Source organism: Polyergus mexicanus, unplaced genomic scaffold (assembly GCF_030449975.1).
Source record: "Polyergus mexicanus isolate NDT 795.1 unplaced genomic scaffold, iyPolMexi1.0 SCAF_3, whole genome shotgun sequence".
NCBI lineage: Eukaryota > Metazoa > Arthropoda > Insecta > Hymenoptera > Formicidae > Polyergus > Polyergus mexicanus.
The window spans coordinates 7,507,128-7,531,106 of record NW_027223323.1 but is presented as its reverse complement, the minus strand read 5'-3'; the positions used below and the strand labels follow the sequence as shown (position 1 = coordinate 7,531,106).

Here is a 23,979-nt window from a genome sequence, read left to right as displayed (position 1 = left end):
GAAAGGGAAATGATGCTTCTTCTTTAGCGAAACGAATGAGTACAAAGCATCTTAAATGATGGAATTCGCAAGTAACACGCGAGTTTTATTAAGGGAAAAAAGTTTTATGATCTTAGTATTAGAGTACTGGAAGTGACAGCGACATAAATCTGGTACTAACTTGCAAAAGAAAAAAAAAATATATAAAATCAAGCATCGTTTTTCCGCGCATAAACCACGTTGAGAATTTAATATCCTGTACTATCGCTTCCACGATCGTGAAATCTCCAAATCATTCTAATCACTTACTCTTTCTTGCGAGTATGATAGCTCGACAAATCCAAATCCTCCCCTCAATCGCAAGATTGAGCAAGGATTTTTATCGATATTGTTCCGCTTCTTTGAATGTTTCTTAATTAACAAGATCAAGACAAAGAACGTGAAACAACCGCGACGTATAAAAGAACAAGCGAGGGAAAAAACTCCCGGTCTCGCCGGATACGCGTGCATGGCTGCGCCTTCCTCATAAGGGTGGAAAGTATTTTCCAATAGCGCGACGAGGGTGGCGACTGGTAGGAAGAGGCGATATTTCACGCACATAATATCACGAGCGCGGAAGCGGATGGAGAGCGAGTGGGTGTGCGACGGGGATAAGAGGGAAAGAGAGACGGAAGGGCTTTCCCTTATCCTTTCGGCTGTGTCCATCCCCGGAGGGAGCTCGCAAAGGCTGTTAACCGTCGAACGTTAACCGTGAACACGACCACACGAAGACGGCAGCCGCCGCTGGATGAAGATATAAAGGGAGAGACAGCCAATATCCTCGGCAATGTGTTACCGCGCCGATCCGCGCGTGTTCGTCCTCGAAAATACCGCGAACCCTGCAAAATAGCGGTAAGAGATCGGGAAGGGGATGGGCGGATATCGGAGAAAGAAATTTCGCGCTGATATTCTTGCTGGTTTAAGGTACTTTTCATTTTCTGGACTCTCCTCTTCCCCGCTATCTCTTTCCCGGGGCGAGGAATGCGTTATGATAAGACGGCGTAGCGATTCCCGCCACAGATGACGGAGTTTTTTACGAAATATTTCGATCGCCAAGCAAAAGATTTTCTCAACAATCCGTTCTTGAGATTCCACAAAGATTCTTTGGCACGATTTATCTTTTAATAATAATATGCAGAAAGTTAAATGAAAAGATAGAAAATTCTTTTTTGATTCAATGTACGTGTACAATTTTTTTTTTAATTAAAGATATTTAATTTTATTGTTTAGTTTAAATAAAAAATCTTGCGAGATTTTACGATTAAAGTTGAAAATCTCTGTTTGTTTCAAAATCCACAAATTTGTCTTTTTGTGAGAAAATAATGGAATTGTTACAGAGACAGTTCGCGTGCGAGAAGCGTAAGCCCATTTTTCGCCTTCTCCTCGAAGATCTTGTTAGCAGATTCAATTGCGATTTGATAAAATGATAGGATTTTTTGCGAGTTTGTAAGTGCACCGAGGAGAATTTGCTTCGAAGAAAGAGGAAAGCACCTCTCTTTTCACTTGCGAATACATAATTGGCGTTGTGCGTGTAATTAACCAACACGGAATAACGCGCTGTAACGAAGCTCATGTAAAACTTGCTGCTATTCAATTATGTGTAATGCAAAAGCGCTCTTAATCATTTACGAGACGCGCCGGCGCGCAACGTGTATCCTGAATAATTGCGCACGAAACATGGCGGCGAATGATTTAGAAATTTTGACCAGCTCGAGAAAATTAATAACGCTCCCCTACATTTTGTAATCCACAACTATAATTGTTTTTAGCTAAATTAAATTTTATCAACCGTACTGTTTTTTTATATAATTCAAAATACGATCCGTTTGCTAGAATAAAATTTAATATGTTAATAACGCAAGAGATTCGAGAAATCTGGACCATTATGACAACCCCGCGTCCTGCCTTTGTATAAGATCAATAGAATTATATGTTGTAATATTCCTCTAAAAATATAGTTTGCAATTGATTCTAATAAATAAATAAATAAATAAATAAATAAATAAAATAAAATTGTGCATCGTTTAAATCATATTTCCTAATACGATACTTTCTAATTTTATAACGTATCGCTCTCTAATTATGTATATTTACGTTAACGCAACAGTCTAGATCACTTACCCCGAACGACGGTGGGACTGATGGCGAGAAAATGCACGCAGGCGGCCCCGGTGCCCTGGCCCATGAGAGTGACATTCTCGGGATCGCCACCGAAACGGGCGATGTGCTCCTTGACCCAGTGAAGGGCGGCAATTTGATCCATGAGACCGTAATTCGCGACCCTCGCCTTGGTCTGCGGCGCCACGTTGGCGTTCAGGAAGCCGAGCACGCCCAGCCGGTAGTTCATGGTGACGATCACTTGGTCGGTGTAGCTGGCTAGCACGCTACCGTCGTAGGGGTTTCCGCTACCCCAGTCGTAGCTCTCGCCGTGAATGTACAGCAACACCGGATGCTTCTTGCCGCCCTCCGCCATGCCTGCCGACACAAAGGGGTCGCGTCGCGACGCGACGCGTCGTTTTAGTTTAGTTCCTCTTTCCCTCGACGCCGCGAGCCGGGATGACAAAGACGACGGTGCCGACAACGGCATGCCTTCTTTGTCGCGACACGAGGCGTCTACCTGCCGAAGCATCCGGATACGACCCGGAATTGTCTCGTGTTCCCGGGCAAAATGCTATTTCAAGCGGAGCATCGCGATATCATTTCTCTCAAAGTTCTTTCAGCTATTATTATACAGATAAAAGCAGTAAATGTATGAATATTATATTTTATATATAAATTTATATATTTTGTGTTAAGTTTTTTTAAACTTGAATATGAATTTAATAAAGTATAAATAAGAGTAGTTTTATTAATATAAAAAAAAGTTCCTTAATATATATTAAATATATTTGTAATTCTTTTTATAAGATACATTTGTAATACAATATATTTGACATGCTATTTTGTTCCAGAACTACAGAAGTCCTAAAAATCGATAGGAATGAGACATGAAATTATCGAGCCGTAAAATTGGACAGGAGAAAGCGTTCTTGTATCTCTTTCAATCTTTTGCTGAATTTTACGATAGCGATAACGCGTATTTTATGAAAAAATGTTTTTTAGATATCATATTTTAATCTGTCTGTACGAAAGAATTATACGTTTTTTTTTTAATTTAAGAAAAAAAAATAACTTGCATACTTTTTATATTCTCTATATACGATTATCTTCTCTGCCACATATTTCACGATGATATTTCGACTGTTTCAAAGATTTCTCGAACATTTATATCACATAAGAAATATGAAATCAAAGATGTCTAAATTCCTCTAAAATTTATCCGCAATTTTTAATAGTTTTTAGTCTTATTTTCGCATTTTTCTTTCTCGCGACTATCTCTTGAAATCTTTTGAAAAACTCTGCAACTACTTGCCTTCCCTGTCTCTTTCTTCTTCTACTGAATGCGACTTTCTATATGGCTAGACATACGGTCAACATCGCTCTTTGTTTCGATAAGAGCCACTTCCGTCTCACTTTCGCAACCGTAACGACGAGAGTGGTATGGTGATGTGGCAAGTGTAGGTTTATATTTCGCGATAAGGAACGTCTCTGGCAAATCCTTCGGCGAAAGAAATCTACAATTCCGATGCTTACCGTGTGCGATTCCTCGTGGTTTACACACGATTCAGGAAACGTGAGACAGACAAGTTTTTCAAAATACAGATTTCCGAACAGAGTTTTCGAAAAAGAAAGACACGTTTCGGTTAGTCTGTTTGTTAGTTTTCTATCTAACATATCCAAATCAATTTTTACTATCGCCTTGATTAGTCTGATTGATATTATATATGCAATTCTCGCGTAGATGACTGGTAAACATTACTTTTCATACAAAGAGTGTGCTTTCAGACAACATCATCAATTTTTTCACTGAATATGATTATCGAACGCGAGATCTTTCCTCTTTTAAAACTTATTTAACGATCTTCTTTTTACGCAACATGGAAAGGATATCCTTTGAACGTTCGTCTCTTTTCGAAAGACTTCAATCCATGGAGAAAATTTTTTTTCTCTAGTCCACCTATCTGATTCTACAGGCCTGTCTGAAATTATCTCAGAATCTTAATCAGCTAACTCCTGCGTCTCAAAGTACTTTGCAAATTAGCAGTGTATTTGCTGAGACTTTTTATTCGGATTAATGCAGATCCGTTTCAACTTCGTCTTTCCTCACTACATACACACAAAATGTCTTCTCGCTCTGATGAAATAACAAGGAGAAATAAAAAAAACAACAGTATAAAACTTGTTTGACTTATTAATTTGCATGAATGTATCTCGAATCGAGAATCAAAGAATTTCTGCTAATTTTTTTAGCAGAATAAAACGCATGTTTCAAATAACTCGTGTTTTCAGAAAATCAATCACGGGATAAATGCATACGTGGCCGAAATTTATTATTTAAAATAAATTCAAAAATATAAATGTATTTATATATCTGTACACATTTATAAAACATAAATTTTAATTAAAATAGAAAAAAGTATCATATACACACACACACACACACACGTGTGTGTTTCGTAAAAATAAATAAAAAGTTTTAATATAGATATATTATAAATACAAATTTTTTTTTTTTAAATGAGTTTTAAGAAATAACATATTGTAGTCATATTGGCATTAAGATGGTCGAGAAGTGCTTCTCAAAAATTGATTCTGTCTTATTGTCGCGGTAGTGAATTAACGGTATGCGAACGTAATTGAAACAAGCTGGAGATAAATTCGGCGATCGGACGAACCAACATCGTCGCACTTGGACGTTTTGAAATGGTCGCGATGCGAAAATATTTAACGTCAAAACTTGATATTATTGCGGGCTTTCTGCACTCGCTAGAACATTCGACAAATCCCGCTCCCGGGAAAATAGATTAGCGCGATAGGTCATCAGTGAGACTTTTCGCGACATGCACGCATTGGTATCAAGTTATTCGTCCACACACACACACAGTTTTCCCCCTCTCGTACTACGATCAAAACAACGGGTGTCAAACATGCCTGAAATAGTTTCAACTTTGTCTCTGCACGTTACGTATAATGTGCGCGTCGACATGGCGCTCGTTAATTAATGTTGCCAGACGAGTTAATATTAACAAGCGCCAGTAATCGTACAAACGTTCTGACGCGCTGACTTTCACAATGGTCTTTCATTATTTCGTATTATAATACATCACATCGGAAATTTGCCTTCAGCATTATATAATTTGACACTGAAACGATTAATGATTTATATAATCTATCTGAAATTTTAAAATATAATCCTATATGTAGCGATGAGTATGACAATTTACGAAAACGAATCACACGCCTTTCCCTTTACAAAAAAAAAAAAAAGAGTTTAATCCAAGCTTAAAAGTCAAAGAGCGAATTTGTTGGCGTAACAATACGTTGCCACGGGCACGGCCATTTTTGCAATGATGTTACTCGTCCATCATCGAAAATCCGATTACACAATCTCGTTTTAGCTTGTGCTTTCGGCGTATCATTTTTAGCTCGTTATTGTAACAGTCCGGTATGTAAAGCCCAGTTTATAGCGTCCCCATCTCTGATCATTATCCGCCATAAACTAATCCATCGATGCAATAGCAATTATAAAAAATGAAAAACAACCTATTTGAATATGTGAAATTAATTTTAAACTCTTGTATCCATTTCATTTGACTTAATATACTAACCAACTATTCATACTCGTCCATATTAATATTTATTAATTTCTATTTTGCCAAATATTTTTCCAAGTTTCTTTAATAAGTAACTAATAGGATCAATAAGTTAATTATTAAAAATGAATAGTGTGAATTCGATGTAACGTGGATCAATTATTGTTCGCGATATTACGAGAGAGATTGCATAGCTGTAACACGTCACGAAACTTGCAGGCGGCCTCGGTAACTTTATCGCTCGCGACTCATTATGCACAAACAGAATCAAAAGTACGTAATTACATCGCGAACTTTGCAGCGTAAACTGCGACGGGCATAATCCGCACATAATGTGCACAGTACGTGAAAGCAAATTAATTACTTCGTTCGTCGCAATATCGCCGGCAAGTTTGTAAACGCACGGACAAGGCTTGGGCTGTACCAGAGATTCTCTCGCTGAATTCTAACAATAATTAATTTTATATCGTATTCTATCGTGTCTTCGTTATTTTATGAAATTTTATTGCTTTCGAGCTAAAATTAATGAAGCATTTTACCTACACGAATGCGCGTTGATCTCCATGCTACATTGAAATTTTATTTCAATTCGAGTTACACAATTTTTATTTCAAGCCAGCTGCATTTCAGAGATTTATCTTCATAATTCATCTATACGTTGCATTACGTTTAAAAGTTGTGTTGATTAAATCATTGAGAGAGAGAGAGAGAGAGAGAGAGAGAGAGAGAGAGAGGGATGGGAATTATGTAAATAATAAAAAGTATTGAGAGAAAGATAAAGTATGTAATATATAAAATTCGAAGTCTTTGAGAACCTTATTTAATTAATTTAAGATAAAGATTTAAGCAATTTAATTTAAAAGAAAAATGTATTTTAAATATTCTCTTTTACGTTATAAAAGTACTTATATATTATACTATATTTAATAAATAATTATTATAAATAATAATTATAATATTGTAATATAATTATAATTATCATAAATAATAATTATAATAATCATTATATTTTTATTATTTTAAATACGTATAAAAATAAATTTTTGACATTTTACAATCACGTCCTTAATAATAAATAAATTTTTAAATGCAAAATAATATATGTAAATCCCAAGAAATAAATATTCAAATTTAATTTTCCATTTATAACATAATTAATAATTAAAATTTTAGAAAGAAAAGCCATGATTTATTCCTATAATACCGGGATTATTAGCTCGAAATGTTAGAACATTTCGAGGAATTAGTGCGCAAATTATATCCAATTGTATTATGTTCAAATAAATAATTCAATCTTTATTAAAGTAAAAAAAAAAAAATAATTATTATTATCGCAAAATCCCGTTTTACGCATCGGTAGAAATTGAACGAGCGACACAGAGGCTAACAAAATACTCTTTTCAATATAAATTATCGCGAATAACTCTCCGAAGAGCAAAGGACAGTGTTGTCGCTGCATCATAAAATGCGTTTTATTTTACGTCCTGCTGCTTTAAACCATTATCGTCATTTTGGATAAAACATTAACGAAAATACTCTCGAACCAAGGCACGTCATATGAATTTTCATATTAAAAGATCGAAGCGAGCACGAGCTCACGTGCGTAAGACTGCGCAGCTGGTCGAATCCGAATTCGTCTAAGCAAACCGTGTTATATCCCGGCATCGTAAACTCGCGGTATCTTCCTTTAATACGGTGATAAAATAAATCACGATCACTGCGTTATCATGCGGCGCCGGGGGGTGCGTTAAATTAAATTGATGAACACTACACTGTACCTTTACATCGCTGTGTTGCTCCCCACGAGCTTTTACAACGCCGAGAAAACGTCCTCTCTATAAGTCTCAGTAGCAAACTAATTCTTCGTTATCCGTAAGAACCATCTGAGTCAAATTTTATACGTATTTTACTCTTATGAGATCTTTTGTATTACAAATTTGTGTATTTCTAAAAAAAAAAAAAAAAAAAAAATCTGTCTTTAAATTATTAATATAAATTATTATTTTTTATTATATAACACTAGTTTTTTAATTGGCATTTTTAATTATAATTTAAATAAAAGAGCTTTTTTCTCAAAAACCGTATAATTGGAGGAATTCCAGTAGCTATTTATATTTAAAGCATTTTTGTTAAGAGACAATGAAAGCAGCAAATTGGCAAAAACTCATAAATGTAGACTAAAGCGCGATTATTTTGCGACGTGCGAAAGAAATTAATTAAATCATCGTTTTCAGGGTGCAAATATCAGCACATTCTCTTGACGGATTTTTGCCGGTAAACGAGATTAGAAAGCGAGCTACTAGTTTTTGAGCGGAGACGCAAATAACGGGAGTGTCGGGGGGTTGTGTATGCGGGGGATTCAAAGAGAGATAGAGCGTGAGGAGGGAGGGGGTTGGAAAACGCTACGCAGAACTTGGCAGTCGCGCGGGCACCGGGCACGATCTCACTTAATTGGGGTCGTGTAATTTAAGTTAAGCAAGTCGTAAAATTTGAATCGTAATTGCGCGCATCCGTTACATGCACACACATGCGAATGTGCCAGGCAATACTTTGGTTGCGCATATATGTGTATGTATGTGTATATATCTAATCGAAAACCACTTTCGAGAGGGATACTGTTGAATTGTTTCGCGTGTTCTTAGCGTCGTTCTTCTAGATCGAGCATAGTTTTCAAAATTAAATTTTTAACGGATCTCCATTGGCCTTTTTTTTCACTATTTACTCGAGAGAATTATTGGAATGTGTTTGAGATAATATTGGATGCTTTCAAAATCGATCTCAGACTAGAAAATTGAAATTGAACGGAAATCAATCAGGATTCTTATTATTAATTATTATAGTCATAGAATTATTAAAATATATTTATAAAGTTTCGTTTCTTCTACTTTAAATTAGATTGTAAAATTTTAATTTTACTAATGTTATCTTATGAAATATATTTGATCGAGATGGAAGGTTTTTGATTAGCTTCAAACGTGATTATTAAATCGTGTCGATGTAAACGCCGCGGCGATTAAAAGCTGCGATGGTATGGGTGCACAACAGGTAGATAACAGGTAGCTGGGCATTATATGGAGATGCGGATAACGAGATTAAGAGCTTAACGTTCCAGTGTATCGTCAAACGCGGATTAGGAGTGGCTGTGGTGTCGTTGGCGCAGTTAAAAAATTCGCCTTCTACGAACAACGCATTCGAATTTCAAGCTTGCGCGGAATAAGATTAAGTTTCTTTTAAATCACAGTTTTGATAATCTTGTTTTATATTACTGGAAAGTTGGACTTTCGAAAATTTTTTCCCAATTTTTTCCGAGTCCAACGTCCAAGGATTTTAATGTTTAAATGTGTAAATAAAAAAATGTATTACTTGTGTATATAACAGAAGTGTTCAAAAATTTAATTATTGCAAGCATTTTTTTTATTTTTTATTATTATTTAATTTTATTGTTTATTTAATTATTGCAAGCATATTTTTATTAAAAATGAAATAATTTTCAAAGGAAATAGAGAGAGAAATATTTTCTTCAAATTCTTTTCTTAATCAAATTGAAATTTTATTAAAATCTCTTAGATCCCATATTAATCTAATGATGGATGTAAAAAATGAATCATTATCTTCCTGATATTTGTTTCACGAGAGCTCTTTTCCGGTTACGAGTCATAAAGAGATCTCCTACAACAATAATTGAGGAAGCTGAGGCTTTAAAGATTCGTTGACGTAACAACCATAAACGCGTTTGTTTCTCCCTTATATTCTCGCATCGGCGTAGACAAGAACTGACAAGAGTAGACAAGGGTGGTAGCGACCACTATCTCAATATAGCGGCAGCGGTAGAGTTTAAAGCACAGACTCCATCGAAAACGAGCTTCTTCCTACTTGCACGATATCCCCCTCTCGCGTGCGCACACAGGCCGTGCAAGTGGCCCTGCATATTTGATGGGACATTTCTCGGCATCCTTTCAACCGGCAAATTTCCAGGTATTAGCATAGTAAACATGGATTTACGTTATGCACGACCGTACCCCGCGGCACTATATTACTATATACGGCTGAGGCCGTTACAAGAAGGCACGAGCTTAGCTTAGACATTTACTCACTACTCAACGCACTTAAGCGCGGAGCGACGCGCCCGCTCCACGTCTCCCTAAAACTGTCGTTAATCACGTACAGGGACAGGATTAGCACAAAATTACGGGCCTTACGTACTGGATATGACCTTGGAAAACTTTAAATCTTAGTTAATTATTAGAGAATTGATAAAAAAGTTTCGATAGAGAACTCGAAGATAATTTTAGTATGAGTATTGTAAGTAGTACGATCTAAGAAGTTGAAAATTTTTCACGAATTTTCCAATCCAGTATTGTACAATGCGATCTATAACTGAAGATTTCTGGTGGCATGTGTGATATTGAAGAGCTTCGAATATATTTGGATAGGAAACCGTAGTCGGGGATCCCATCATATTAGAGAAAGAATATTCTCAAATACTCAACGAAAAAAATTAATAGAAATATATTTTTATAAAAATATATTTTTATAAAAATATATATATTTAAAATACATATATATATATTTTTTTTTTCTATCCTATATTTTTTTTATTAAATATAAAAATAAAAGATTTTATATTCTCTTTCTTTCTACGTAAAAATAAATCTTCTCTTGTTATGTTTGAAATTATTTGCTACGCGAACACGAGTGCGTCAAGTGCAGAGAGTGTTTTCTCTAAAATGTATCTAGTCGGGAGCAATGGTAACGTAACAACAACAACAACAACAACAACAATAGTAACGAGAAAATCTGCGAATACGTTAACTGTGCGACGACAGAACGCGCGAAGCCGATCGCAATAACATAAAAAATAGGTGGCGCGGAGAAAAAAGAGAGAGCGAGAGAGAGAGAGAGAGAGAGAGAGAGAGAGAGAGAGAGATCGATTCGCGAATCCAGGAAGCCGCACTATGAATTACACGTGCTACGTGACAATAGATTTTTTTTTCAACCTCTACCATTGCTCGCGGCACGACGACGAATAGCATCCAATTTTTCTCTATTCAACTCCTAACAATCGGAGCGCAACGGGAAAGGTCGGCTCGGAGGGTGGCCAGGATCGAACGGAATTCTGTTGTCACTCCGGGTACGGCGTATATCCCTGAGTTTTATAGGGGGCCGTGTATCCGCGCGTGTAGTTTATCTACAGTCACGTTAGCATTACAATTGAATTTCTCCATTTCTCATTAATCCGGCACCTTCAACGCGAAAAGTCAAATTCCAATATACAGCATATAATTGGATGCCAATTTATTGCTAATTTTTAACTCTAATCCGAACCTCATTGCTCTTACTAATTAACAGAAAATTTATATTAAAAATGAAGATGTCAATTCTACATTATACTAGCATCCCTATTTCCGGGAAAAAAAAAAAAAAGACACACTTGTAACAAATCTTTAATAGAAATATAATTGCTAATTGATCATTTAAAGATATCGATAGAAATTAATTCTAAATATATTTAAAAAATATAACATTTTTTACGAATACATATCAACACAGAATACTTTATAATCGTATATAACAATACAATAGTCGAAAATAAAAAGATAATTTTAACATCAAATCATATCCGAAGAGAAAGAAATTTATCGCTATCGAAATATAATTATTGCTCGCGAAATGAGGTTGAAAAATATAATCGAAAATGCCTCGAGGCTCATATGCTTATATTGTTGCGAGAATAAATTATATTGTCGCAAAAATAAGCAAATAATTAATTTAAATAACAAATAATATAATTTAACGAAATTAATAAAACTCTCACCTCGTGATTTCTCTGCAATTTGTCTGCCGATGTCTTCCCGGGCTTACTACTCCTCTCCTGTTTGTCCTTTCCTTCATAGCACCTCGCTCGCGAAAACACAGTTAATTACGATCGCGCGCGCATTAATCACGAGAAACGTTAGAACGATCACGTGAAACTTTACAAAGCACTTTCGACGTTAATCGTACGTTTAAACGCGCGTTTTATTTTATACCGGGAGAAAATCGCGATTACGCGAAGCTATGATCTCTACAATATGATTGCTTGATATCTACTGGCATTACGTATTTGTCTAACACTTGAATGATCGTGAGAGACGATACGACATACGCGGGGATTGACTTTGTTGTTATTCTCGCTCGAGAGTCTCGCCGCGAGAATAACAACGAGATCACCAAACATAAACATTGCTATAACAACAACTATGTATTGCAAAATTCCTACCTCGAAATTACGATTATTCTTTACGATTATTAGAGAAGTATCGATTATCAACTCATATATTAATTAATTCTCGCAATTTAATTAGCCATTAACTCGTAACGTCGCGCATTATCAGGATGAAATTGCCATAATCATTCCTGAATTTTTCTCGGTTATTGACAAAATATTGCAAGTATACTCTCTTAAATAGAATCGGTATATTATCGCTGATAAGAATAATAATTTCAGTGAAATATTTTTTTTTTTAAATTAATTGGCGACAGAGTGACCGATGTTCAATCAAGTTTTACCGTCATAGTAAAACAAAAACGAAGGAGCAAAGCGTGAGTATTTTTAGTGAATATTAAAATTTAGTAAAATCTTGTTATTGCTTTAATCAGTGACACGTAAAGTAAACTAATTATACGAGAAAACTGGATCGAAACTGCTATCGAAGGCTGCCGAGTACTTTATGAACAACGTATAATATGTTTTGTTTACTACGGACGTTGGGAGAATAATAATCGTTCCGTCTCTCCGCGCGTCGGTATACCTATGTCTTTCCCTCTCCCCTTTTTGTTTATTTTCATTGACTCGGTTCAAGACAGTATATGTTTAAATGTGCGTATGAATAGACGTGCGTAATTCGTCGAGCAGATCATAGCTCCGTGTAACTCTGTGAAAGTTTTACGTTCTTTTATCGATTTATACAATAAAGCGCGCATCTCGTGTGTAATTAACATTGGAAATACAATGTAAATTGCGGAGCGATCGTCGTATTTTGGTGATTAATGCGCACGCGATCGTAATTAATCGTGCTTTTGCGAATGAATTTTGTATAAGTGCTATACGAAGGGGCAACAAGGAACAAACAAGAAAGGAGGCTCGGGAGGTATCGAACATCGTCGCAGCCATTATGGGGTAAGTGCTTTATTATTTGTTACGTGTAAAATTAATTGCTCGCTAATATTCGTAACAGATTCGCTTTACATCATTGTAATACTATTTATAAAATATTATGATATTGATATAAAATATTGAAATGTATAAAATATGATATATGTAAAAATTATTGGAAATTGTGTATAGCTTTCTTTATTAAAGATTTGTTTAAAAGTTTAAACAAACAAATTTAATTGTATGCAATAAATAATTTTTGAAACATTAATTATTTTGTGAATACATTAACTTTGAAATCTGTTCGCAATATTTTTGAACAATTAATTTGGACATAATTCTTTTTTACTTACGATTCGTTACAAGTGTTTCGCGAAAGCGGAGATGCTAAATGTAACGTTAAATCAGCATCTTTCATCTTCAATATCACTTTCCTGCTAATTGATAAATGATAAATTCGAGATTAGGACAACAAATTAGCAACACTAGCGCTTAATTTGATATTTTATGACGTGCGACCAGATTAACGAAGATTAATTACATTCTATCGAGAAAAACGTACGTATGAAAATATCTTGTCAATGAAATTCCATGCGATAATTTCAAAACGGATTGATGAGACTTGTGTGGTACAATATTTTTAAAATATATTTTTTTAAATCTCTATCTCTGTGTTAGACCATTTTCGTCTGTTTTCCACGAGTTTTTAATATAAAAATCGGTCGCAGATTTGCGGTTTTCTGCAAGCAGTCACGCCACAAAACTATTTCGCGTTCTAGTAATAATCCTCAGGACGCGTTGAAAGTTTCGCTCCTTGCTGAATTTCAATTTCATGTTTACTTTTGTTAATCCAATGTTACACAGAAAATCGGCAAGCACGGCCTCGTTCCAATATTTGCCAATTCCGTTCAAACTTCTAACCGAGTTATCGTCTCAGGTACAAGATCGATGTTCGATCGTGATTTATTGTCATTTTTATTTGTAGAAATTGGCTAAATTGAATTTAACAAAAAAAAAAAAAAAAAAGAAAAGAAATAATATTCGAACAGTCACGGAAATTCTCAATTATGAATTGAGAGATCGGGAGAAAATCCACATATACAGAGATTCCCTATAAAGTACATTCTTCCTTCTCTACAAAAACCGTTTAATTAAATATTACTCATTAGTGCGGGAAAAGTGAGTTTAATGCCAGCGACGTGACGGCATTAACGAAACCTGGCGATTAAAATCGTCCCGTAAAAACCGACAGCTTAATTTTGCGCTCATGTCAGAGGATCATATGTGATATCTGTTAGCAGTTTCGCCGCAATGATGGTTCCTATAGCTCTGTCAGCGTAAATAAAATTTAGCTTAAGAATATGGCTGTGTTATGACAGTCGACAGGATTTAAAGCCTAAAGATTTTAAGACCGATCAGCGAATCTGAATATTTAAAATTATAGAAATTCTTGAATCCACACGCGTTACGCGAAGGAATCGCATATTACAAGGTCCGAAAATATATTTAAAACTACTGTCATGGTTTCTTGTAATTGAAAGTAATTTTTATTCGTCAGTATCAGTAGAATGTTCGCCGATGTAATTATCGTACATATATTCGCTGGCCCTTGAATTTGCCACGACGATTAGTTATCATATTTTCAGCGATATGAGTGAACACGCAAATGAAGCTAAAATGAAAATTTGAGAGCGAACGAGGAAGGGAATTCTCGTATACCGATCGGTAATTGCTCACGTGATTGATCACAACGTTCAAGATAATTATATCTAACAATAATAGCCGTAAAATATCGTGCATGTAAATATACTTTAATTGAAATGTATTAAAACTATTATTAATGCACAATATATATAATTACTCGTTACTAATATAATTTATATAAAGTGTGTGAGAGATAATTATAAATTATATATATAGTTCTTTCACATATGTTTCTTATGTACAAGTATAATTTCTCAGTGTTACAAATAGAACTACTTTTAATTATTAATTATATTACGTACTGTAACTGTAGAATAATGTAGGATAGCAGATTATATTTAGAGACTAGTTAGATAGAGATTAGCAAACTCTCTCTTTTCTCTCTCACTCTCTGCCAACTCACAAACTTCGATAATATTCACTAAACGACTGAGTTAGTGAAATATGACGGGAGCAAGTCACCATGTGTAATACGGAAAACAAAAGTTATAGTTTTTGTTCCTCCTTTTCACATATATCATACAATTACTTACTCATATAAAACAGCTATAATAAAAATAATCTTATTTAATCTTTAATAGAATATTTGTTTTCCTCCTTGTCTGTATATCTTTCGTATATATATATATACAGGGTGTCTTCAATTTAAATGGCAAAATTTCCGGAACGTGTAGGGGACCGAAAAGCTAAGACAGAAAGTCCTTTAGAGGTTTGCTCGTTTTTATTTCATTTTGGAGAAAATCACAAAAACAGAAACAAAACAAGTTTTCATTTTTTTACTTATTTATTTACATATTATTCATGTTATCATCTATTTAATGCAGATATTGTTCAAAATATTGGCCTCTTGCAGCAATGCAAGCATTACGTCTAGCACTGATCTCATTAATCGCAGCTAGACATTGTTTTCTAGTGATATTTGGTTTAGCACTGCATCTATGCTTCGATCTCTTAATTGCTCTTTTGAATTGATTGTCACCGTAAAGGATAACATCAAGTGTTTACATATGTAAGGAACCTTGACGCAGAAAGTTTATTCGGTGCCGATCAACTCAAGAGAGCAACTGATAATGAGAGATTGAATTTTTGCGATTTTCTCTAAAAATTGAGCAAAAACGAACAAACCTCTACAGGACTTTTTGTCTTAATTTTTTGGTCCCCTACACGCTCTTGAAGTTTTGTCATTTAAATTGAGGACATTCTGTATATTTTGATAAAAAAAGAATGATAAATGATTGACGAGCTATTAGGGTCATTAGGGACTAGAAAGAACTGCGAGAATTATTCATAATCCACTCTATACGCGTTGCTGTCTCTAAATGAAGGAAATTCCGTCGTTCATGACGTTAACTGTCCGTGAACAAAGCTTTGTGAATTCGTTTCGTTCGAAAGACGAGTATAAAAATTACTATTAAGCGCGATGCAGTGGGTCGCGTTTAATAGTACTCCGAGCGAGTATCGATAAATTGTATTTAAACGGCAATGTACACACACACACACACACACACACACACACACACACACACACACACACATATACAGACGCGAATATGGATATCGCGCGTATACGAACATCTTTTCGCACTCCGTGTAATCCGGGATTAGTCGCGATGCGCATTTTGAATTCTTGTCCGCGGGGCAATAGCGCTCGGTTATAAACTTGCGAACGGTATCACGGATTATCGCCCCGAACGCTGAAGAGTCCAGTCATTGCATTTACGGAAAATTGCTCGCGCAATTCCCGACATCGAAATGCATTCGAGAACTGCATCGATCGAATCGGATTGCATCGCGATGCAAAGACTATATTCATGTATCGATTCGATGCTGATTTTAATCAGAACCTTTGTGTAAATCTTTTGAGACGCATATATATATATATATATATATATATATATATATATATATATAAATACATATAAAATGTATATAATTAAACTATATTTGTTTTTATATATATATATTTTCTTCTCATCGTTACTTCACTTTTATTCATATCATTGTTTCGATTAATTTATTCATGTAGCAATATGGTGTGCTGGTGGTTTCTGTTTCTAACGCATCTCTCCGGCGTATGTTAATATTTAGCTCAACTAGTTAATACCGATACTTGTGGATTATACACAAGTATCATTGTACCGATATTGTTTGGAACAAGTTATACGGTCTTCTCGGCGTATAATAACAGCTGACAGTTACCTACTGTTCCTCCCGGATCAAATCAAACCGGGGATGCTAACTGGTCGGGCTAATTTACCAGGATTTCTGCCGAGCTGCAAAGTGAACTATACAGTGGGAAATGCAGATTTCTGAATATTCTGAATACGTTTTGTTGATCTTGTATAATCAAATATATAATAAGATTTTTCCTCGCACCTTTTCTTCGAATAAAAACTTACCAGCGGAAACGTAGACTTGACGAAACTCTTATTGCGTGGAATCATCGGTGATCGAAAGTTTAGACTCTTAAATTCTTATAATCTTTTGTTTGTAGATTCTGTAATTTTATATAACCCATTTCCTAATTTCTTTAAATACGATATAGTTTAAATTGATAATAAATGTAACAGTTTTCTAAAAAACAAGTTAGTCTTTCGCGAATCACAAATAGCGTTAGATGGATCTCTTTGTTTCGAAAATTGCGCGAAAAATATCAGGACGATATTTAAGCATATTCTCGATCCATTTTTCGGGAAGATGACAGCAAAAAAGACACACGCGTCGTTTCTCCCCCCCCCCCCCCCGACGTGTCTACCGACACGTGACTCTTTTAAACCTTGGGAAGGTTAAGATTCTTTCTGAACCAATTTCGAAATATTCCCTTTTGCGAAAAAGGGACGATGTACTTTAACGAATCCTTTCTCGTACCTTTCTTCTCCGACGAACGGCTTGTATCAAAAGATCGAGTGATTGGAGTATCCATCGAGCAGAGATTTCCACGAATATCCGAATTAAAGATCTTATAATCCGAGATCTAAGAAATTATAAAGCATCGAAAATTATAAATTTTCCTTTTATTATAAATTATTTAACATTTCATGAATATATTAAATACAGAGATTTCAAGATTCCCCTTCAAGATCCCCTTTAATTGTATATTATATAAAAATTAAAAAAATCGATAAATTAAAAAAAGAAAAAGAAACGATTTAAAAATCGAGAATAATATTGGATATACATTGATATAATAGCCGATAAAAACTATCGATGCATGATACATCTTTCAAGTTATGAAAATATTGTGATAAATCTCATCGTGCTTTGTATGCCGGAAATATGGGAACAAGTACGTGACGAGATTCCTCGTCGATTCTCCCGTCGGGATCTTATCGCATTTCTGATCCGTCATCGGAAGCAGTCTCATTCTTCTTTCCATGCTGACAGTGCTGAGTAAATTTATCCATCCACAATGATACGTGGAAATCCGACATTTCTCGGTCTTATTTCGTTTCCGTTGATGGCAAAGAAAAGACAGTAGACAGCGATATATCTCTCGTATAGCCCAAGACAAGAGTACGCCCTTCAGGAGGACTTACGAAGATCCCGCGATATTATTCGATGCATTCTTGTAATCTGTCAGCGGGACTGGACAATCTTTATTTCAAGTAAAGGATAAGCTACGCGTATCAGAAGTATCATATGTTCAGCGAAAGAAATGAAAGTAGAGATCAGACACAAAGTATCTTCGCATTTATGTAAAAATGCAGATAAAAGATACATTTGTAGCATTTGCGATCGGATAAAACGTTATTTAGGCTCATCCTCTCAGGCTTGTAAAACGATCATCCGCGCAGATCAAACGCGTTTAATCGAGACAAGCATCGGCGCCTGTTTCTCATGTTAGACAGCCGATTCCGCGGGGAAAGAAGACACGCGAAGTGCCAAGTGTATTTTTCGACGACCTTGAGCATGGGGAAGATTTACTTGTCCATTCTGGGGCGACACGAAGACTAAAAGTATCGTCTTACGTCTTGTCGGGCGATAGAACGGAAATATAGGGCAGCAGTATTGTCGGACTTGTGCGCGCAATCCTGCAGATGGAAAGATTTACTTTACGGCCCGAGTGATTCAGGAAGAAGAGGGCTCTTTTTCTGTCGCGAGAGAAGAAACCGAGAAAGTCCCGCCCCGCCATTTATCTCGAGAACCGCGCCAAGAATCGAATTGGCACGTTATTTCCAAAGGATTCATCAAGCACATCCAATTTCTAATATGCGCGCAAAGTGTGTATCGTAAAAAATAGAGTACAATGAAATCGTACGTACGGTCGATGAAATGGCGCGCATAAAATGTGCATATAATCTTCGTATTTCACACGTGCCTTGCGATCCCGATATAGAGTCTCTCGCCCCGCTTGAAACTTTACGGCGATTCATCGCGACGCGATGAGATCCTAACTTAGGGCTTCGTGTATCCGCGGCGATAAACTCTCGCATAAGCTGACCGTTCTTCAGAGAGTTCCTCGCCAACTCCACCCGCTCTTCCGAGTTTCTAGAAATCCTCATAAAGTCCGTGAACGAGTCCGCGCATTGCTCTTTGTACGTCGGCTTTTGTGGGCGAAACAAAGTCGCGCACGCCGACACGAGAGGTCGGGAAAACGGCGAGAGGCTTTATTCTCTTCGGCGTATATGCTGAGAGTATCGGCTTCTCCTTGTCTCGCGGATAGACATCAAAATTTTTATGGCCCTCGCGTAACCTCTCGGGGAAACAGAAGAAGGGTTTCAAGTTTGTAACGCGACGCGTATAGACAATACCCTTGTCGTTCGCCTCTTGCGAACGCAACATTTCTCCGAGATAAAGAGGGAATAATTTATAGCGTAGCGCTTCCATTATTCGAGACGTGCCTATAATGCTAGACACATTTTTGAGCCTTCGAGTGGCACTGAATGTCAAAAAAATTGTAAATATTCTAGGAAATATTTTCTCTCTTTCTCTTTCTTTTCACGAAAGCTCGTACAAGTGAAATAGCAGTATTAACGATTAGTAATAGTTTATGGATTTTATATAAAGATTACATTTGTTTATAGGAAGCCTTTCGCTTAAATATGATTTCTAAATAAAGATAAGATAGATTTTCACGTGATACACATATATTTACTGTCTAATCAACTAAAACGGCGCTGACAATATAAAAGTAGAATTTTAAAACTTATTACATGCACTCGTTAAACATTGAATTCTCGAAGGAGAGATAATAATAAGTCGGTAAAAGATAAAAAAAAAATTAGACAAAAGTTGGATTTTTTTATTACGACAGATAAAATCAATCTTTCTTGGGAGAGATAAGTACATCGTATTTAGGATCCTCGTTAAAGCAAGGGCTTTTCACTCGAATATCAAATTATCCCTACGCATACGATACTTTTTCGGCGGGTTCCCGTACCTCTCGCCTCAACTATCCCAAAGGATCTCCCGGTCGGGGGTCTTTTACGACGCCGTTCCACTGAAAATTCTATTACCGTTGCGGCGTGCGATACTTTCGGGAGGATCTGGTCGTCGATATTTCGCTCCGACCGCGTTACGACAACACCGGGTCTCACCTGGTTCTCATCGGCGGAAAAGTCGATAAACAGCGAATATTGTGTCGTCACCAACGGATAATAAAGGTTAACACAGTTAATTCCGCTAGCGTTGGCGTTGGCAACAAAGGCAACGAAACTAACGCAATTTGTGGCGTCTAAGCGTAAAGTTTAGTTGTTCACGGGGCGAATGTCGCCCCGACTAAAGTCCTTCGAATTCTGTTAAATCCATTAGCCTCCCCCTAGCCTAGCCCTTTTCCTGGACTATAAGTATCTCACGCGCTACTTTAATAATTCCATTGGCAGCTCTTCAGCGTTCTTCGCAAATCAATTAGTAAGTTATATCAGTGGACATGTATAAGTAGAGAAGCTACACAAAAATTATTTTTATATGTGTTAATTATTAATACCGATTTGGAGATAGATTTACGCAAACTAGATCGGAAAAATACATCCTTTCAAGATATTTAAACTTAATCAACGAAAACCATGGACGGATATGTTTAAGTACGGAATTTCAATTGACCAACGTGCCATAGTTTTATCAGAAATTATCTTGGCTCGAATAATAATTGTTTCATAAACAAGATTACGCAGTGCAGATAATTTATAAAAGTTTAGTATAAATGTTACATATTTGATAGAATATTAAATTCATGTTGTTATAATTTGAGCAGTTCTTGTGGACTTATGTACTAATTCTCCCAGAATAATTAACGTTTATGGAAAAGCTAATATATTAATTGTAATACAGTTTAGATTAGATATAACACAATTACATATAATGTAATTTGCATTAGATTAATGTTTATACGAATGCACAAAGCATGCTAGTAACCCGTTGGGCAACGATTAATTATCAATTCACCCTCGTGACACACTTAGCAATATATTATTAACTACATATGCAACATCGCACATTGTGTTTTACATTAGCCGTAAATATTTAGTTATCTTGAACTCGTGGCGCATCGACGCGATCGCTCATGTGACAATTGTAAAACACGGAGATTTATATTTCCAGGAAAGGGTTTTGCGTAATAACCGAAGCGTGTTATGTTAAGAAGATGTTGAGTTCAACGAAGCATTTCGAAAACAATCCTTAAAACAGCAACGGACTCATTACTCGAGATAATGAGTCCGCGGAAAACATTCTATCTGGGGAGAGGAAATAATACAATAGTTTTGGATGGCCTCTTTAGAAATTAGGCCTCGTCTAATTTTTACGAAATCTCCACGCTCTGCACTTTTCCCCACTCTAATTCGAATAAGATTCTTAATTAACTGAGTAATGCAAACAGTAGAGATCTCCTTGTTGGTTCTGATCTGGGAAAGAACGCGAAATTAGTTTATTTTAAAAGAGAAAAGAAATTTTTTATAAGCTCAATTATTCAATAATGTATATTTTCTTTTTTAGCGAGATATATATTTTGAAAAAGAAAAGCTTAATATATCTGATATATTATAAAGATTTATTTTACCTAAATATTTATCGATATTTTTTCTCTCTTATTAAACTAATTTAAATGTGATTTCCCATATTATATACTGTAGTAGCAAGTTTCAAAGAAGGCAAAAATTGTGTGGCGCATCCCGGAAATAATCGAGGCAGACCACGTGCGCGCCAGAAACAAAATCAAAGTCTTGTCGAGTGACTTGTCGAATGCTAATGCAAACAGTTCGGTCGCTGCGGCGGGAAGTTGTGTAAATTGATTGCTGAATTATTTATCGGGTCGCGCTCCACCTTCCCGAATGTGGTATACGCAATTTCTGCCTACTTCTATAATTTCGTCCATCACTCTTATATATAAATATATACATACTCTATGGACGTAACACTGAAGTTTCACGAAATTGTCTTTTTTCTACAAATATACAATAATACCGTCGTATAACATTACATTATATATTTGCAATTTTTATTTAAATTTTAAGAAAAAGTTTTGAAATATCATTAATTTTGACACAAACGTGAAAGATCTCGATATTTTACAGGAACCCATTAATTTTCTTTTGCTGCAGCGGATTTTTAATTTCAATTCAAAAATTGCGGAAAGAACAACGATATCTCGACAGTGCAGATGTCACTTTAGTTACTCATGTTCTAAAGATATTTACGAGTAGTTTAAATTTACTCGATGATTCTCTCTTGGTAAGGCTTGTTCCGCGAGCACCTTATTCTCTACTACGGTTGGCATATTTATAAAGAATATTCCGAAACGTTAAATTATACCCTCCCCCGATGTATAACTCAGTGGGTGTCCTGGAACATCTTTTAATTTCCATAAAATCATTTCTCGCCGGCGCATAAAACTTCTCCCACCTACACGCTGTCGACGCGTTGCATTTTATCCTACCGCCTGCTTATTAATGTTACAATTTTTAAAATTAGCATCTATGAATATTTAATTTAGATATTTTTAAAAAAATTGCATCATTGGGACACAACATAAAACATATTAGAAATATTTGGACATCAATTTAGAAGCAAATCAGAGAACAAATAGAAAAATTGAAATATTTAATTCAAAAATGCAACAAAAATTCTTAGCGGCTTTCATCAGAATGCTATATTAATGCAATATAAGTGTGTGATTAAAGGTTTGATAGAGATAAGGTTTAATAACTCGGAGGGAATATAGAATCTTTTGGGGATTGTGCACGTCTAACATTAATTAAAAGCTGATCCGGCAACGTCGTAAAATGTGTCCTTGGAAATCCTCATGGCGGTTACCGAGCCCGCTGATAGTCCTTCAAAGGACTTTGCCGGTGCAGACAAGAAAATGAGGTAGAAAAAAAGAAAGAGACGAAGGACAAGCGCGAGAAACGAGGAAGACGCTGGAAGGATACCGAAGTAAGAGTTTCACTTGGGCATATTAAAAAATTAACTTAATCCACGAAGATAAAAAGCTAAACGGACAGTCTCTTAAGAAGTTGGCTTAACGACACTCCCTTCAACCTCTTTCTTCGTTCTTCCGAGAAGAACCTCCATTCTTTTCAGCGTCGTCTGCGTTTTGCAGCTATCGCATCTACCAAATTATAAGATGACGTTGAGACGCAGAGAGAAAGAGAAAGTCTGATAAAAAAATACATTAAGGAGGAAAATATAAATTTTCATTGTTTAACGTGAAGACTCTAAAATTTTCCAAGATACACACATCTAAAGATATAAAAATTTAAAGATACGACATTCTCTATTGGAGTTGAAATACAATTATTTAAAAAAAAAAAAAAAACAAAGAATTCTCTCCAGAAAAAGAGAAAGTAAGAGAAAGAAAATTATATATATTAATATTTTATTACTCAAAATTCTTTGTTGAAAAATTTATTTCCGCGAAAGATTTTTAATATTATAGTTTAATATTCGAAAGAGGATAAAAATATAAATTATTTAAAGAAAAACGTAGAAAATTCTAGAAAAACTAAGCTCTCGAGAATCTAAGATTTAAAAAATTTCTATATTAAAAGATTCCAAAATATATACGTAAATAGATATATTCTAATATGAAATTGTAAAATTAGATATATTCCCACCATTCTCCATCACGTAAATATCCTACTATTTGGTACTAGCTTGTTCCTTCTTAAACTTCCCCTTTACATCTTATCTCCAAAAGAACTTTTGTCAATGCGATAGCCGACAGAGCCGACCTGCGTCAAGTTGGAAGGCTTGTTACCTCGCAGGGTGAGAAGATGAAGTGGATCGTTCAGTCGATAAACTCGTCGGCCTAACCATAGGCATAAACCTAAATCTCGATACCGAGTCAGTTACGTCCGACCGCGAACGCGGAAACGCTCTTTGAGTATCGGCAAAATCGTTAGTTCTCCACGGTGATCCGATTTACGACGTGACAAATCTCCCGGACTGCGTTTGCGGACCACCCAGGGGGTTTTCCTATCCACCTGCAGTCTT

At 35.7% G+C, this 23,979-nt stretch overlaps 1 protein-coding gene across 3 annotated transcripts in view; it reads right to left on the bottom strand.

Moving 5' to 3' along the window:
• The window catches only part of Nlg-4 (neuroligin 4), a 187,228-nt gene that overhangs the window by 68,874 nt on the left and 94,375 nt on the right, over positions 1-23,979 (bottom strand). For 2 of the 3 annotated variants that reach the window (XM_070292626.1, XM_070292627.1), the window contains exon 5: positions 2,140-2,493. In XM_070292626.1, the coding sequence (XP_070148727.1) occupies positions 2,140-2,493 (354 nt within the window). Of the gene's footprint in view, positions 1-2,139; positions 2,494-11,526; positions 11,570-23,979 lie in introns of those variants that run through there. The other variant, XM_070292628.1, reaches the window with a different exon arrangement.